The 16,243-nt window shown below is 39.9% G+C and overlaps 1 protein-coding gene across 1 annotated transcript in view; it reads left to right on the top strand.

Moving 5' to 3' along the window:
* Window positions 1-16,243, top strand: part of Sdha (succinate dehydrogenase complex flavoprotein subunit A) — a 26,698-nt gene extending 10,455 nt beyond the window's left edge. Inside the window, exons 4-15 of the mRNA XM_048459226.3 lie at window positions 563-706; window positions 1,063-1,227; window positions 2,896-3,044; window positions 6,214-6,338; window positions 8,147-8,315; window positions 9,099-9,294; window positions 9,992-10,163; window positions 12,162-12,280; window positions 13,180-13,291; window positions 13,478-13,608; window positions 15,139-15,252; window positions 15,885-16,243. Coding sequence (XP_048315183.3) covers window positions 563-706; window positions 1,063-1,227; window positions 2,896-3,044; window positions 6,214-6,338; window positions 8,147-8,315; window positions 9,099-9,294; window positions 9,992-10,163; window positions 12,162-12,280; window positions 13,180-13,291; window positions 13,478-13,608; window positions 15,139-15,252; window positions 15,885-15,971 — 1,683 coding nt within the window. The 3' untranslated portion in view covers window positions 15,972-16,243. The remainder of the gene's footprint in view (window positions 1-562; window positions 707-1,062; window positions 1,228-2,895; window positions 3,045-6,213; window positions 6,339-8,146; window positions 8,316-9,098; window positions 9,295-9,991; window positions 10,164-12,161; window positions 12,281-13,179; window positions 13,292-13,477; window positions 13,609-15,138; window positions 15,253-15,884) is intronic.

The following is a 16,243-nucleotide window of genomic DNA, read 5'->3' as shown; positions in this document are numbered from 1 at the left end:
AAGCTAGTAAGGGTTACATAGTAAGACTCTTTTCCAAAAAAAAGAAATAAAATATAAAAGAAGAAGGAAAGAGATTTGTCCCAGTGTTGCCATATTTTGTGATTCTGAGGGGTAAGATAGAGTGATACTCACATAATAGATGAGGAAACTAGAGTACATGATTATCTAACTGAATGAGGAGCACATTACGGGATAGGGAATACTTTAATTCACATACAGGTACCATAGAACGTTTTATCATAAGATTTCTAGACAGACTTGTTGAGTCCCTATATCTGTCAGTTAGATAAGCAATAGATAAGGTATAAGGACCTTTCCAGTCTTTATAAGCATGGAGATCAAGCAACATCCCCATCACAGATACATATTAAGCCACCCATCTAGTTCATGTAGTCAGGGAGTTTCATGAGTTGGGGTCTGCCTTACTATTCCTTAACCCTCATAAAGAGTTGCAATATAAGGAGCTGACTTTCTCTAAATCAGACTCAGTGAGAAGATGGGCTGCAGAGGCAGTTGGGGACTCACAGTTAAAGCATGTAAACAATTGGCATGGTGTTCCCAGGGAGGCATCAATGCTGCTCTTGGAAACATGGAAGAGGACAACTGGAGGTGGCATTTCTACGACACCGTGAAAGGATCTGACTGGCTGGGGGATCAGGATGCCATCCATTACATGACAGAGCAAGCCCCTGCCTCCGTGGTCGAGGTAACGGAAAAGAAACTTTTGGTTCATTATGCATGTGCTCTGCTTATATTACAAAAGAACCAGTGTGAAAAAAAAAAAAGAAAGAAAAAAAGAAAAGAAAATAAGGGGTTGGGGATATGGTTCTTGGAGAGAGGTCATGCCTAGCACAATAGAGCTCTAGGGTCCCATCCCTGGTAGTAAGGAAGTTTTTCCTGTAAGTATTAAGTTCATTTAACAAGATTTTTTTCCCCCAAATTGTCAGTGTTTTCAAAGAATATGGAATATGGAAGGTTTAGATTTCAGGTTTGGTGCAAATTAACCATGAATATTTGTACTTGTTTAAAGTAACATATTTTTGCTTGTTTTGTGTTTCACAGCTAGAAAATTATGGTATGCCATTTAGTAGAACTGAAGATGGGAAGATTTATCAGCGTGCATTTGGTGGACAGAGCCTCAAGTTTGGGAAAGGCGGGCAGGCTCATCGGTGCTGCTGTGTGGCTGATCGAACAGGCCATTCACTCTTGCACACCTTGTATGGAAGGGTGAGGCTGACTTGGTTGTAAAGGAATGAAGCATAGATGGTTAGGGTTGATAGTGACAAAGAATAACCAAAATCAGTTTAGGAAGGAAAGGATTTATTTCACTTTATGATTATAGTTCATTATGAAGGGAAGTCAGGGCAAGAACTTGAGGCAGAGACCTCTGTGGAACCCTTGGAGGAATACTGCTTAATGACTTATTCCCTGTGGCTTGCTAAGTCTACTTTTTATACACCCCTAGACCACTTACACAGGCATGACACCACCCCCAATGGGCTGGGGCCCTACCAGCTGGCCTTCAATCCAGTCTGATGGGAACATTTTCTCAGTTGAGGTTCCCTCTTTAATGATTCTAGCCTGTGCCAAATTGATAAGAACTAACACGAATAGTAAGGTGTCCTGAGTAATTATTAATATGAAATATTAAATAGGTATTGTGAAAAGCTATTTAAAACAGCTTTATTCCCTGTGTCTGTTTTGGAAGTTGAATTGGTAGTCATTGCTTACCATCTTGCATTTGTGATCCATCACATGCCAAGAAGAGAGGACATATTTTAGAATGCTTTTATCAGCTCTGTGTTCCTGAACTTAACTGGTATGTTTTAATACCAGTTAAACTAGATGAAGTCTTGAGGTACAGGAGTCACTAGATCAGTGGTTCTCAACCTATGGGTCACGACCCACGACCATTGGAAAATATATATTCACATTATGATTCATTACAGTAGCTAAATTACAATTACAAAGTAGCAACAAATATAATGTTATGATTGGGGGTCACCACAACATGACGAACTGTATTTAAGGGTTGCAACAATAGGAAGGTTAAGAACCAGTACATTAGATAGTCAGTCTGCTTTGGCATGTCCAGATAATCAACAATCTGAACTCTGTTTTCAGAAAGCAGTGACAGATAGTTAGCATGAACATATTAGAACATCAGTAGCTTCCTTTAGGCTGAATACACTGAAAAAATGTACAGTTTGTGCTTGTTCTGTGGTTGTTTTGAGAGTTTGTGTAAGCTCTTTAAAACTCCTTGCATTCAACATCAGGACTATCAGATCCACACTTGGTGGCATTGTCCAGGGCTGACTCCCCTATGTGCATGGAAATGGGCTGACCTGTCTGCTTACTACAAACCCCATGTGGCCACTGCAGGTATAGATGTGGTTGATCTGTACTGAGCTGGATTTTTTAATTAATATTATTAATCACATGGCCACATGTAGCTAGCAGCTTTTCTGGGTCATGACTCTGTGATCCATGGACCTCATTGAGGGTTCCAAATTCTTGAGAGGTGTTCAGTATTACATAGAGCCACTGGAGAGCCTAGAGTGCTTCCTAAACTTTTGTAAAAATAAGAGTGGTGTTACTAAAATATGAGCAACCCAGAGCCTTTCACATTCTACTCTCTGCATTTTTTGTTGTGAATATACTCCTGAACCTAGGGTAACTTTTTGTGCTTTGTACTGCTGTCAGTATTGATGCTAATATAAGCACATGTAATTTCATTACAAACCATAGTATTTTTTAAACTTCCTTCATTTGTTAACAGGGCTAGATCAAGTCCTTCAAACTGTTTTAATGGTTTAACCACTCAGTTTTGAGTGTTGTTTGTTTAATCCTAATCTTAATTAACAATTTGAAATGTGGACTCTTTTTTTCTTACAGTCTCTGCGATATGACACCAGCTATTTTGTGGAGTATTTTGCTTTGGATCTTTTGATGGAAAGTGGGGAGTGCCGTGGTGTAATTGCACTGTGCATAGAAGATGGGTCCATACACCGAATAAGAGCAAAGAACACTGTTATTGCTACTGGGTAGGATCTGAATTTCTTGTTTGTTTGTTTACTGTATTTAATTTCTTATAGAAAAATTGAGTTTAGCATTTAGGGGGAGGGTTTGTTTGCTTTTTTCTTAAATAAAACTAATTGAGAACCGTGGGTGGATAGGCCATTGTGTCACCTCATAACCTTCCCCAGCCTTGTTACCTTCATCACAATATAGATGTTCTCTGAGCATTATAGGACAAAATTGGGGATTATAAAGCTTACCCTGCCTGTTTTTACATAAAGAGTAAGCCTAGAGAGTCACATGACATTTTCAGATAAACTTTCCTGCTTTTTTGTTTACTATGTATAATGATTCTTAGAATCAAGAAATACTATGTTTACATGATGAGAATAAGTAAATTTCACTTGATATCACTTCTTTTTTACCATTTTAAAAATTAAGAGCTGAGGGTATATCTATCTCAGTTGTGTAGTATTTGCTTGTCTAGAATGCATGTGGTCCTGGATTCAGTCTCTATTACCACCACCACCACCCTCTCAAAAGAAAGAAAAAGAAGTTTAAATAACTTATAGAACTTATAGAACCTGAATAAGTGTTTTTCCCAGGTGGGGATACACATGGTCAGCAGGTTTATAAAAGGTGCTCAGCACCATTAAACATCTAAGGAGTTCAAGTAACAGCCGTACTTGTGAGGATGGTTAATGGTTAGTGTAAAGATACAACTAATAATAAGTGTTGATGAAGAGGGCCAAGTGGCCCTTTTGTTTGTTTGTTTTTGTTGTTGTTGCTTTGTTTATAGAGACAAGCTTTCTCTGTAGCTTTGAAGCCTATCCTGGCACTTGCTCTGTAGACAAGGCTTGCCTTGAACTCACAAAGATTCGCCTACTTCTTCCTCCCAAGTGCTGGGGTTAAAGACATGCATTGCCACCACCGCCCAACTGTTCAACTGTCTTAGTTACTTTTCTATTGCTTGATAAAACACCATTACCAACTTTTAAAAGAAAGTGTTAAGTCTGACCTCCAGTTTCAGAGGTCTAGAGTCCATGATGGCTGAATATAGGAGTAGCTAAATGTTTAATCTTGATCCACTACCATGAGGCAGAGAGAGTCCAGAGTCTTTTAAATATCAAAGCATACCCCCACTCGAATACCTTCTAATCTTTTTCAAACTATTCCACCAACTAGAGACCAAGCATTCAAATATATGAATCTGTGGGGGCCATTTTTATTCAGACCAGCATACTGAATAAAAGTAGTTACCACACAAGTGTGATAGTCTACCTGAGTTCCATCTCTCGAACTTATAGTAGAACAGAACAGACTTCCCACACATGTGCCATGGCAATCCCTGTGCTCACACTTACCATATATACTCACTAATAATGATATTATTATATAATTTTATATATATGTATATTTAACCAAAACAATGGCCTGGAGAGATGGCACAGAATTAAGTGCTGCTACTCTTGCAGAGGACCTGACATCTGGTCCCGGCACTCACTTCAGAAGACTCATAACTTCTTTGGGCATTGGCACACATGTTGCATAATTCACACAGAAACATACACATAAATAAAATAGATCTTAATTAAAAAAAAAGATACAGATAAAAATGACCCAAAAGTCTAAAGACTATTAGGAGTATAAATTGGTAGTCATTGTGAAGGTTCCCCAGAAATTAAAGAGGACTGAGGAAATGGCTTGGTAGACAAGGTATTTGCCACCCACACATGAGAATCAGACCTTGGATGCCTAGAACCACATAAAGCTGAGTAAGTGTGGCCTTGTCTGTAATTCCATGACTTAAGAGGCAGAGTCGGGATTCCTGAGCACAGACTTACTAGCTGTTGGCTTAGTTAAGAGATTTTGCTTCAGTAAAATAGAGAGCAATCGAGAAAGATACCCAGTGTGAACATCGGGCCTACAAACACTTATAGACATATATGCACATCAAACTTATACCATTAAAAAAAGATACCCTGAGAGTAAAACTCACATGGTGCAGCAGTCCCACCATAGCCGCTTATGTAAAGAGAATAAAGTCGGCATAATCACATGATGAATATATCATCAATGCAGATATTTGCTGTGGTATTATTCACAGTGTCCAAGTACGGGATTATATTTGAAGAAGGATGCTTAAAAGAAATCTCACACTAGCTCAGAATTGAGTATAATAGAGGGTTATTTATTAGGGGTAGAGTCATAGATCACAATCCTCTGCTGAAATGGGGAACAACAACCAGAAATCCCGCAGCTGGAAAAGGAGAAGCCAAAAGTGTGCTTTACATTGCCTTTTATAGTATAAGAGGCCACACCCAAGCAGGCGGGTAACTTAAAGGCTACTGGTGGTAGGAATTCCTACAGCATGTATTAGCCAGACTGTCACTGTGACCAAATATAGTTTATGCAGAAAAGGATTTATTATGGCTTTCAGCAGGTTTAGTGCATGGGGACATGGATTCATATGTGTAAGCAGGATATTTTAGTGACTAGTATGTGATTTGGCAAAGAGTGAAAGACATTAATCCAGGATTGTATATAGTCTAAGGACATACCCCCAGAGATCTAGTTCCTCTAGTTAGGTTCCATGTCCTAAAGTTTTCAATCTCCCAAATAATGCAACTAGCTGTGGACCAAGCCTTTTCAACACATGAGCCTATGAGGGACATCTATATTCAGACAAGAACAGTTTGAGTCATGAGGTGAGCAGTTTCTGAAACCTGATAGATAGCATGTTTGGTACAGTAATTATCAACACCACAAAGAAAGGATAATTATGTAAGGTTATGGATATCTTAATGAAATTGTGGAAATTTGTTCCTATTATACATTTATCAGATCATGTATACCATTTATAAATAAGCAGTAAGACTGGGGAAGAAATAACAAATTGTAAAAGTAATATATCCTTATCAGGAAAATCCTTTGAAGATAAAATAAAGCACAAAGTACCAAATACAAAAAGAATTATAAAATTCCCATTCTCTGTCTCCCAACTTCATCCATCCATGTTAGCAGCGTCACAGATGTGACCTCCCAGTATTGTGTACCGTATATGAACATGCATAGGTCAGAGTACAAGGGGTTTTTAGAGGTTGGTGCCGCAGAAGCTACATTATATATTCTTTGATGCCCTAAGAAACGGTTTGGTGTTGACTGATGCTTATAGTCACTGTTTTCTGTTTTCAGGGGCTATGGACGGACCTACTTCAGCTGCACATCTGCCCATACCAGCACAGGGGACGGCACAGCCATGGTCACCAGGGCTGGCTTGCCTTGCCAAGACTTAGAGTTTGTTCAGTTCCACCCCACAGGTAGGATGGGTACCTGTCTGGCTCTGGACTCTTCTGTGTCTTATAAACATGTGCACTTCTTCTGTTTTGAGTCCTCCTGGTTCCATAAAGGCATTTCATAATAGATTTGGTTTCAAGCACCCATGGTTAGAGGGATGTGAAGTTAGAACAAATCAGACTCTTAAGTTAGGTGTAACAAAAATTCTAATTGGTCTTAGTCAAAACTCAGAGTGAGTTATCAGTGAGTGAAAGCTGAAGGATCAGAGAAGCGGAGCAGCCAGCCACTAGAGTTCTTACCTCTACCAAACCAAATGGGCGATTCTGTCTGTCCGAGCTCTCAGACTGAATATGTTAGACTGTCTTTAACTCCTGTCTCCTCCTGCCTTACATTCCAACTCTCCAACCAGCCACATCATTCTTGTCTCCACCTCCCTAGTGCAGGGATTTGTGTGAGCTGTTTCTTTTTCAGACAGATTCAAGTGTGGCCTTGAACTCACAGAGGTCCATCTTCCTCTCTCTTGTGAGTGCTGGGATTAAAGATGTGTGCCACCACTGCCTGACCTCTATGACTAACTAGGGGCTTAGCTCTTCACTCTTACCTTCAGGCAAGCTTTATTTGTTACAGCATAAACAAAATATCACCACAGTGAGGGTTTGTATTTAGAAGCGGGAAAGAGCTAGTTGTAGAAGAAATTAGCTCTCACTGCCTGTCAAAGCATTGAGTCAGAGGAGAGAAATAGACAGAGATAGAGAATGAAAAATAAATGTGTTAGTCTTCTTCCTCCCAATTTTTGCCCGGTGTCTACTGAGTCTCTGGATTTCCTGTCATATACTGTGTTTAAAATTCCCATTTTTTATGCTTTCTTCACAATACATAAGAAATAAACTACCCAAAAGATGTTACTAGAACTATGAAAAGTGAAAGTAGGTGAAATGTAAGAACTTCTATTCTTGCCTTTAGAGCATGTAATCCTTTTGGCATATGAAAGATAATTTTAGCTTTATAATAACACTTATTTAGCCTCTTCTGTTAAAATTCAGTTTTTGATATTCCTTGTTTTTCCTTACATTGAGGGACATAGTTATATTAAGAACTCAGACTATATCATGCTCCTCTGATTTTAATTTGGGCTCTGCCCTTTAATAGCTCTGTGACTTAGGTGAGTTACTAAGCTTCAACTTTCTTGTTTCTGAGGATAGGCTTCTTATTACCTGGGACCATCGTAGAATTTAAATGAGTGAATGTTTAGAATTGGTACAAACATAAATATTAATCACTAAAATAATTTGTCAGTTTTGCTGTTTGGTTAATTTAGGTAGAAATTCTCCAAGCTGGTTTATTCCTGCTTAACCTTGTTACCACATTTCTTGGTTTAAAGGTTTATTTTAAAAATTAAGTCTACATACATGATGTTTATTCAGATATGGGTTAGACCTTGTGGGTGAGCTCCTTTTCCTGGGTCTGTTGTGCTTTCTAGTGTTCACTGCTGCTTGTCACACACATACCTCCTACTTTTCTTATTATTTTTGAGTTTAATGCTCTTTGTATTTTTTTTCTTTCTTCCCCCACCCAATTTTTTTTTTTTTTCATTTTTCAGTTTTTTGAGACAGGGTTTCTCTGTGTAGCTTTAGAGCCTGTCCTGGAACTAACTCTTGTAGACCAGGCTGGCCTCGAACTCACAGAGATCCGCCTGTCTCTGCCTCCCATTAAAGGCATGCGCCACCACCGCCCGACTTAAAAAATGTTTTCTAAAAAAGGATTTAGCCATTTGAAATAGCTACCTAGTCATCATTCATTTATAAGCATTTAATCACCTGGATTTTTACAGGTATATATGGCGCTGGCTGTCTTATCACAGAAGGATGCCGTGGAGAGGGAGGTATTCTCATCAACAGTCAAGGTGAAAGGTTTATGGAGAGATATGCCCCTGTTGCCAAGGACCTAGCATCCAGAGATGTTGTGTCTCGATCCATGACTCTCGAGATCCGTGAAGGAAGGTTTGTGATCCTCCAGGGATACATGAATGTAGTAGGCGGGGGACAAATTTGTGTCCTCTTTTCTCTTTGGTAGCCATTAGGTCACATCTGTATATTTTAGCAGTTTACCTTTGCAGACAGGCACCTCGGCACCTACCTACAAGAATAAAGCTATCCCATTATTTTCTGGCTAACATCTGTTAGTTTGTGATATTTTCCTAAAGACCTATATTTTGAGAATCTTTTTCACATCAGTGTGTGTAAGAGTAAACATATCATATGCTCCCACAGTATGAGAATGAGATTCATACACCAAGCTAATACTCATGAGCCTTAGGAGTTACGTTGTTTTAATCAGTATCTACAGGTGTCTTGGCAGGTAACCTTCAGGGCTTGTGTGTCGCTTGTCCTTTGGTGAAATCAGTTGAGGCTCCCATGACCCTGTTCCTTAATGCAGGGACCCTGTTACTTAATGACACTTTGACTTAAAACGGGGGAGTTCGGTAGTTACGGGAGACTTTTTAACACATTTGCCAAGAAAAACATAGGAAATCATGGTACCCAAGATGAGAATATGACTTTGGTGAGTACAGGTTTCTATTCTTGTGTTCCTGCACAGAATTGTTGTGACACACTGTAGGTGATTAGAAAAAAAATACTTCAAGTAAAAAGAACTAATGAGTCACTGACCATGAATGAAGTTGAAATTTTCCTCAAGATCCAAGATTGTTGAGGCTCACATACTTTAGAAATTTTAGTTGGCTCTTAGGTTCTTTGTCTCATGTTACAGTGTTGTCTTTGCAGAGGCTGTGGCCCCGAGAAAGATCACGTCTACCTGCAGTTGCACCATCTGCCCCCTGAGCAGCTTGCTACACGTCTACCTGGGATTTCAGAGACGGCCATGATCTTCGCTGGTGTGGATGTCACTAAGGAGCCCATCCCTGTCCTTCCCACTGTGCATTACAACATGGGTGGGATTCCCACTAACTACAAGGGGCAGGTGATGATGACAAGCCCACTTCACAAAGATCCTTTTAGTGCTTAGAGGCATAGAAGCAAGAACAGGCATTTTTCCCTCCAAAAGTGCAGTGTGTTCAGTTTTTTTTTATGTAAATTATGAAATGCCATTTCTGCTAGGCGGTAAGAGGCTAGATTATGTTCTTGGGTTTGCTTCTATTTGGCAATAACCAATAGAATGTTAATTCCCCATAGCTATAATATTGTACACCTTTTCCATTTTATAATTGCTTTTCTATATAATCTGATACTTTTCCAGTGACCTTATTAATTAGTGATCTGTATATACAATTGGTACTTGGGTTATGAGCAGTTCACAAATGCTCATCAACTGGTCCTTCTGCTTTGAACTCCTGTCAGGACAAAAGGTAGAGATTGCTATCCCACTTCACAGATGATCCCCAGTTTTTCTCTTCCCTTTAATGTTCTATCAGTTGCCACATTCCATAGTCAAATCAGGTGGTGCCTGAGACTCTGAGGAACGTGGATCATCTTTGACCTGCTTGTAACAAACATCAAGGGTTCAGGAGCAAAAGGAGAACTGAGGATATACTAAAAGAGTGAAATATAGAAGGTGCAATCTTTGCTTTTTCTACCTTAGGCATGGGAACTATGATAGGGAAGCAGGCACGTGGAGCCATAGGTATTTTTGATGCCTCATCTGAAATACATTCCTGCAGGTGCTGAAGCATGTGAACGGACAGGATCAGATTGTGCCTGGCCTGTATGCCTGTGGGGAGGCGGCCTGTGCTTCAGTGCATGGTGCCAACCGGCTTGGAGCAAATTCCCTATTGGACCTCGTAGTTTTTGGACGAGCCTGTGCTCTGAGCATTGCAGAATCTTGCAGGCCTGGTATGTACTCTCTTCAAGCCCTCAAGCTATTTTAGGATACTGCATAGTCTTTATTGCTGGAATTTTGCTTAGTGATCATAGAGGAAACCTGCTTTTTCCTATAGAAACAGATTGTGTAGTATTAATAGTAAAGAAAGTAAGGGATTTAGGTCCCCCTTTTTTTTTTAAAGACATGATTTTTTTTTTTTTAAGCCATATGGTTTCACTATATCTCTGGTTGGCCCAGTATGCACACATATCAGCCGGACTGACCTTGACCTCAGAGAGATCCAACTGCCTCTGCTTCCTGAGTGCTGTGTATGCCATCATGTATGGCTTGGTTGCTTTTTAAACAATCACTGTATCCTTAAAAGACACTACTAAAAAATTGGTATTTTGAGGGGAAATTGATTATATATTATTTATCTGTTATAAATTATTTTTGCAGTGAAATATTTTTTATAGTAAAAATAAATCTGTAGCTTCTTGGTAATTATAGAAAAACGTTATCCTGTTTTAAAAACAAGATATAATGGAATTTCATGAATAAAGGGATGACATAAGCCCCTACCCCTCAGGAATAGAATGAATTTCAGTTGATGTCTTCTTATGGCAGCTTTAAACATGTAAAAGAAAAATGTGCCTGTGTTGGAGTATATTTCTGCTTGCACAGACTAGAACCAGGAGGTTACCAGAGTTCCAACCCCCAAGGAGCCTTCATGGTAGCTGGTTTGTCTGTTTGGTCAGAATAGTGGTATGAGAGGGCATCTCATGAGGACAAGGATGGAGACTCTCCCTGTTCCGTCTATTACTCTGTCCTCTTGTTAATTGTGGATGTCCATTGTACAGTTTATATAGAGTGGATATTTTATAGATGAATAGTAGTGATGTAGGAACTAGCACATTCTTGCCTCACTGGTAAACTGAAAGATGCAGGTCATGATGCATCAAGATGAAGAGGTTTGTAATATTTTCCCCCAGGTGGTAATGTCTTAATATTTCTATAGTATAAGTGTTTGGAATCCTTTATATAGTATGTTGAAATTTGTAAAAATGTGCACCATGAGAAAAGTCAGTTTTACTGAGTGATTTTTTTTTAACACTAAAAAGGTGCTAGGTGTGCACACACCTGTAATTTGGATATGTAAAAGGTTGGGGTAAGAAGATTGTTAGTTCAAGGCTGATTTGGACTGTGTAGATTATCTCAAGACATAAAAGGGAAAGAAAAAGGGAAATGAACTAGTTGCATCCTTGGAGAGGAGGTGGCTGGAAGCAGCTGTTGCCTTTTTTCTCATTAGAAAATACCTATACCACCTAAAACCACTTTTTAAATACCTCAGAACTTTTTTTTTTAAGTGGAGGGGATTCTTTAATTTTTGTAGGGGACAGTGTAATACAGGGGATCAATCCTGGGGCCTTACCAACGCTAACCAGTACTCTACTTCTAAGTTGTACCCCTACCTGAAAGTCATGATCTTAAGGGCTAGTTAAGAGGACAGGAGAGTCAAGACACACAGGATAGCCATCTGTTTATCCTGTCATGAGAAAAAGTGTGACGGTGACCCTTCACTATCTCTAAGGATATCCAGTTTCCTTACTAGAGTAACAATTCTGATTACATATAGGTCTCTTAGTTTCAAAAATGGTTACCTACTGTGTTGCAATATCTTTGTTTCTGTATATGTTCTTAAAAATTGACTCTGGAAATGGTCAACGCCTTTAATACCAGCACTTGGGAAGCAAGGCAGGTGGATCTCTGTGACTTGAGACCAGCCTGGTCACAGAGTGAGTTCCAAGACAGCCAGAGCTATTACACAGAGATTCACTGTATTGAAAACAAAACAAAACAAAATAACTCTGTGTCAATATCTTATACCTTAGGTTGGTGCCAAGACTGTGTTGATTCATATTACTTCTATGCTTTCCAGACTCCTGGAATGGCTATGATGTAATCCGAGTGGTATTCAAATCTCCCCCCGCCCAAGTGATTTTGAAGTTAAATTCTGGCTTTCTTTTAAGGAGATAAAGTTCCTTCAATTAAAGCAAATGCTGGAGAAGAGTCGGTTATGAATCTTGACAAGTTAAGATTTGCCGATGGAAGCATAAGAACATCAGAACTACGCCTCAGCATGCAGAAGGTAGTAGACACAACCAAAGCCACCCTGCATGGGTGCTTGGGGATTGACAGCAGGAGGACCTGTTTCTAATTTTTTAAATCAGAGTATAAAAGTAATCAGCCTTAAACGTGTCTCTTTCCACATAGAACATTGGAGTTGTTAGTTCAGGGCAGAAATAAGCATCAGCTTTAGCACAGGGACTTGGCTTTCCCTGGCACTCCTGTATATGAGCTTGACATTCATCCTAAGACCAGTACTGCTTGTCATGTGTCTTGCAGCCAATAGGAAGGGGAAGAACATGAGAAAGTGAGTCCCACAACTGGTTGTGTCACTTCATTTAGCTTCCTCAGCTCTGAGAGAACGAGATCCTCAGACTGAATTGTCCCATAACAGAATCAGAAAGTGAGGAGAGTGAAGTGTGTAGGAGCTAACCTCTAGTCCCTTAGACAGTGGGGAAGTGCCTGGCCACAAAAGTTCTCAGGCCCTGGTTTCCTCCTTTTAACTTCACCACACCCACCACTATTAGCCCACTTGGACTCTGGGACTGTTGTGTTCTGGAAATGCTGCCAGAGAAGTAAAATAGTTATAATATTTTTATATATACACAGATTTGTTGTGAGATACATACATAATGGAGCACATGGAGACATAGGGTTTTGTTTTGGCTTGGTTTGTTGTTTTTGTTTTTTATTACCAACGTAAAGTGGCATACCTGGGGGACTATGGTAGGAGGATCGCATGCATAGAAGACCCTTTCTCCAGAAAAGAAAATTATATTAAGTTTAAATTTAACTCATAGTCTGAATTTCCTAGTTTATTTAAAATGTGTAAATATATAAAATTTCAAAAAAACTAAAGATCTGAGCATTTTGCCTGTCTTTTTCTGTGCATTAAAAGTTTATAATGGTATCTTATGATAGTCGATGCAGAATCATGCTGCAGTATTCCGTGTGGGAAGTGTATTGCAAGAAGGCTGTGAAAAAATTAGCCAGCTCTATGGAGAACTGAAGCATGTAAAGACATTTGACAGAGGTGAGTCAACAGTATTCTGAGGGGACACTGCTTTTGGGGGCTAAGCTGGTTTCTATCCTGTTTACCATTACCTTATTCCATGCTATCCAGCTGTTTCTTCCCCACAGACATATGTTGCTAGTTAAGTTCAGAGTACCTACATGACTGGATCCCATCTGTCCCTCATGGGTTTTTGTGTGTCCTCAGGAATGGTCTGGAATACAGACCTGGTGGAGACCCTGGAGCTGCAGAACCTGATGCTATGTGCACTACAGACCATATATGGTGCAGAGGCACGGAAGGAATCACGGGGAGCTCATGCCAGGGAAGATTATAAAGTATGTTTTCAAGATATATCACATTGACCTGACATTTTCCCAACTGGTTCTATTCATTCCTATTCACTTTCTCTGTTCCATTTTATTTTTCCCAAAAGTGAATCAAGGAAAACACCTTTTCCTCCAATATTTTTTTATTCTTATTCTCACTCTCAGAACCTTGCACCTTTTTCTTGCTTTGCGTCAGCCCATTCAGCATCTGTAAGCAGAACAGACCTGGTTCTTAAGGCTAAGGGTAAAGTGCATCCAGTGACCATAATCAATTAGACTGTCCTTGAGTCACTTGCTCAGACACACCCTGAGACTGGGAAAAGGATTTAGAGATCTGCCCCAACCATGGCTTCTAAGCAGAAAGCATAAAAGAGCACACATGTTGGGTTCTACATGTGAGGGTAGAAAGCACAAGGAGAAGCTTGGGTGTAGCTCCAAGTTCAGGAACATTTCCCATGATGAGCACACAAGTTCTGGACAGTGTAGGATGGTGAGGAAATAGGAAAGTGAGCAAGTAGAAGTTTTCATTTGCTATGAGCATGTATTAATTTAACCTGCAGTAATCAAGTAGATGAAAAGAAACATGAGCAAGCATATCCCCAGTTAACTGTTAGGAGCTGAGATAAATAAGGCTTTGGAGATTTGACGTAGATTCTGCTTATTCTTGGCAGGTGTATGCTATAGTTAGTGTATAACTAGGACTGTGCTTTAGCCCTTTGGCCCGGGTAAGGAACCTCCTACCTGCCACTGCTTCCTACTTGTTTTCAGTAAAAACAACAAGGTGTCTGATCTTGGTTTTTGAAGAGCCACTTGCTCGTCTAACTTACACCTACATGCAAAGTTTTCTTTGTTAGCAGTCAGTGTACTGACAAACTTTCTTCGGTATAAATGCTAAACTTAGAAAACAGCTAAATTAGCCAGGCGGTGGTGACACATGCCTTTAATCCCAGCACTTGGGAGGCAGAGGTAGGCGGATCTCTGTGAGTTTGAGGCCAGCCTGGTCTACAAGAGCTAGCTCCAGGACAGGCTCCAAAGCTACAGAGAAACCCTGCCTCGAAAAACCAAAGAGAGAGAGAGAGAGAGAGAGAGAGAGAGAGAGAGAGAGAGAGAAGAAAACAGCTAAATTAATGCCTAATCCTAGCACTTGGGAGTCAGAGGCAGGTGGATCTCTGTGAGTTTGAGGCCTGCCTGGCCTACACAGTAAGTTTAGGACAGCTAGGGCTATGTAGAGAATCTCTGTCTCAAAAAAAAAAAAAAAAGCCCATTTTACTTAAAAATGCTAAAGAGAAAAGTTGAGGAACTATCAGTGCATGGAGCCAAAGGGAAAGTTGCATAGGTGATATTTAATTCCAATTTCTATCTATAGAGTTATAAGAGAAAATGCAGAAATGGATGTTCTATACTTGTACTCCTGGCTCCAAACCCCTTTCTTTGCCAAGGTGCCCATCTCCTGGGCTGGTCTCCTGTGCATTTGCTAATATTTTCCATGTTTTTTGATATTGCTCTATGGTGACAGATGAGGTATGTTTTTTACCTCAGGTGCGGGTTGATGAGTATGATTACTCCAAGCCCATCCAGGGACAGCAGAAAAGGCCATTTGGGGAACACTGGAGGAAACACACCCTCTCATATGTGGACATCAAGACTGGGAAGGTATGTGGGCATGCATCACCCCAGGGATGAGCTGAGCCACTCTATTTGGCCTTTGATGGTTGACCAGTTTGGGAAACAGCCTAGTTTTAAACCAGCTGTTAACAGATCTGAGATATCACCAAATAGAATAAGAGTCATGCTTCTTGCTGGAGGCAGAATCCAATGCCTGGGTGGTTCAGGGGGACCTTTAGTACAGAGCCAGCTCTCATCTTCCCTACCAGATAAACAGTCCTGAGCAATGACAAGATGTCTGAGGCCTGTGATGGGGAAGAAGTGGTGACTAATTATTAGTACATTTACATCACTGTAATGACATACCTGATATGAATAACAAAGGATTAAAGATTTCTTTTTTTTTCTCCTAGTTTCAGAAAGTTCATTGTTGCTTGCACTCATTCACTTAAGCAGAATGTCACGACAGAGGCAGCTGTTCACCTCACAGCAGGTGGATAGGGAGGAGCTTGAGTTGGAGGTTAGCATAGACTAGAGGGCGATGGGGTAGGAGGAGTTACCCACTCCTTTGTCTTGACGTTCTTGTGCTTATAAATACTTTGATGGATTAATTTTACAGAAGCACAGAAGAAATGATGTAAATATTTATGCTTTGATTCACCCTGACCCTTTTCTCCAAGGTTGCTTTGGAGTACAGACCTGTCATTGACAAGACCTTGAATGAAGCTGACTGTGCCACCGTACCCCCTGCTATCCGTTCCTACTGATAAACCTGGCAGCTACAGGACCAGCTTATTTGATTATATATCATTGCTTACATAGGTTTTCATGTCATACCTGTCTTGTTAAAATTCTGCTCTCATGAACAAGGAGTCACTTCACAGATTATTGCTTAACAGCTTGCTAGTACTTGATATGAGGGACAACTGCACCAGACTTTGTCCCTTTATTTTTGTGTAGTGATAAAACTGGCATAATTCTTAAATAAAATACAAACGAGCATTCTTTATTTCCAAATAAAATCATTTATTTGGTTTTA

The sequence above is a fragment of the Myodes glareolus genome, chromosome 15 (genome assembly GCF_982192425.1).
Source record: "Myodes glareolus chromosome 15, mMyoGla1.1, whole genome shotgun sequence".
NCBI classification, from domain to species: Eukaryota; Metazoa; Chordata; class Mammalia; order Rodentia; family Cricetidae; genus Myodes; species Myodes glareolus.
This window is presented reverse-complemented; position numbering and strand designations above follow the sequence as displayed.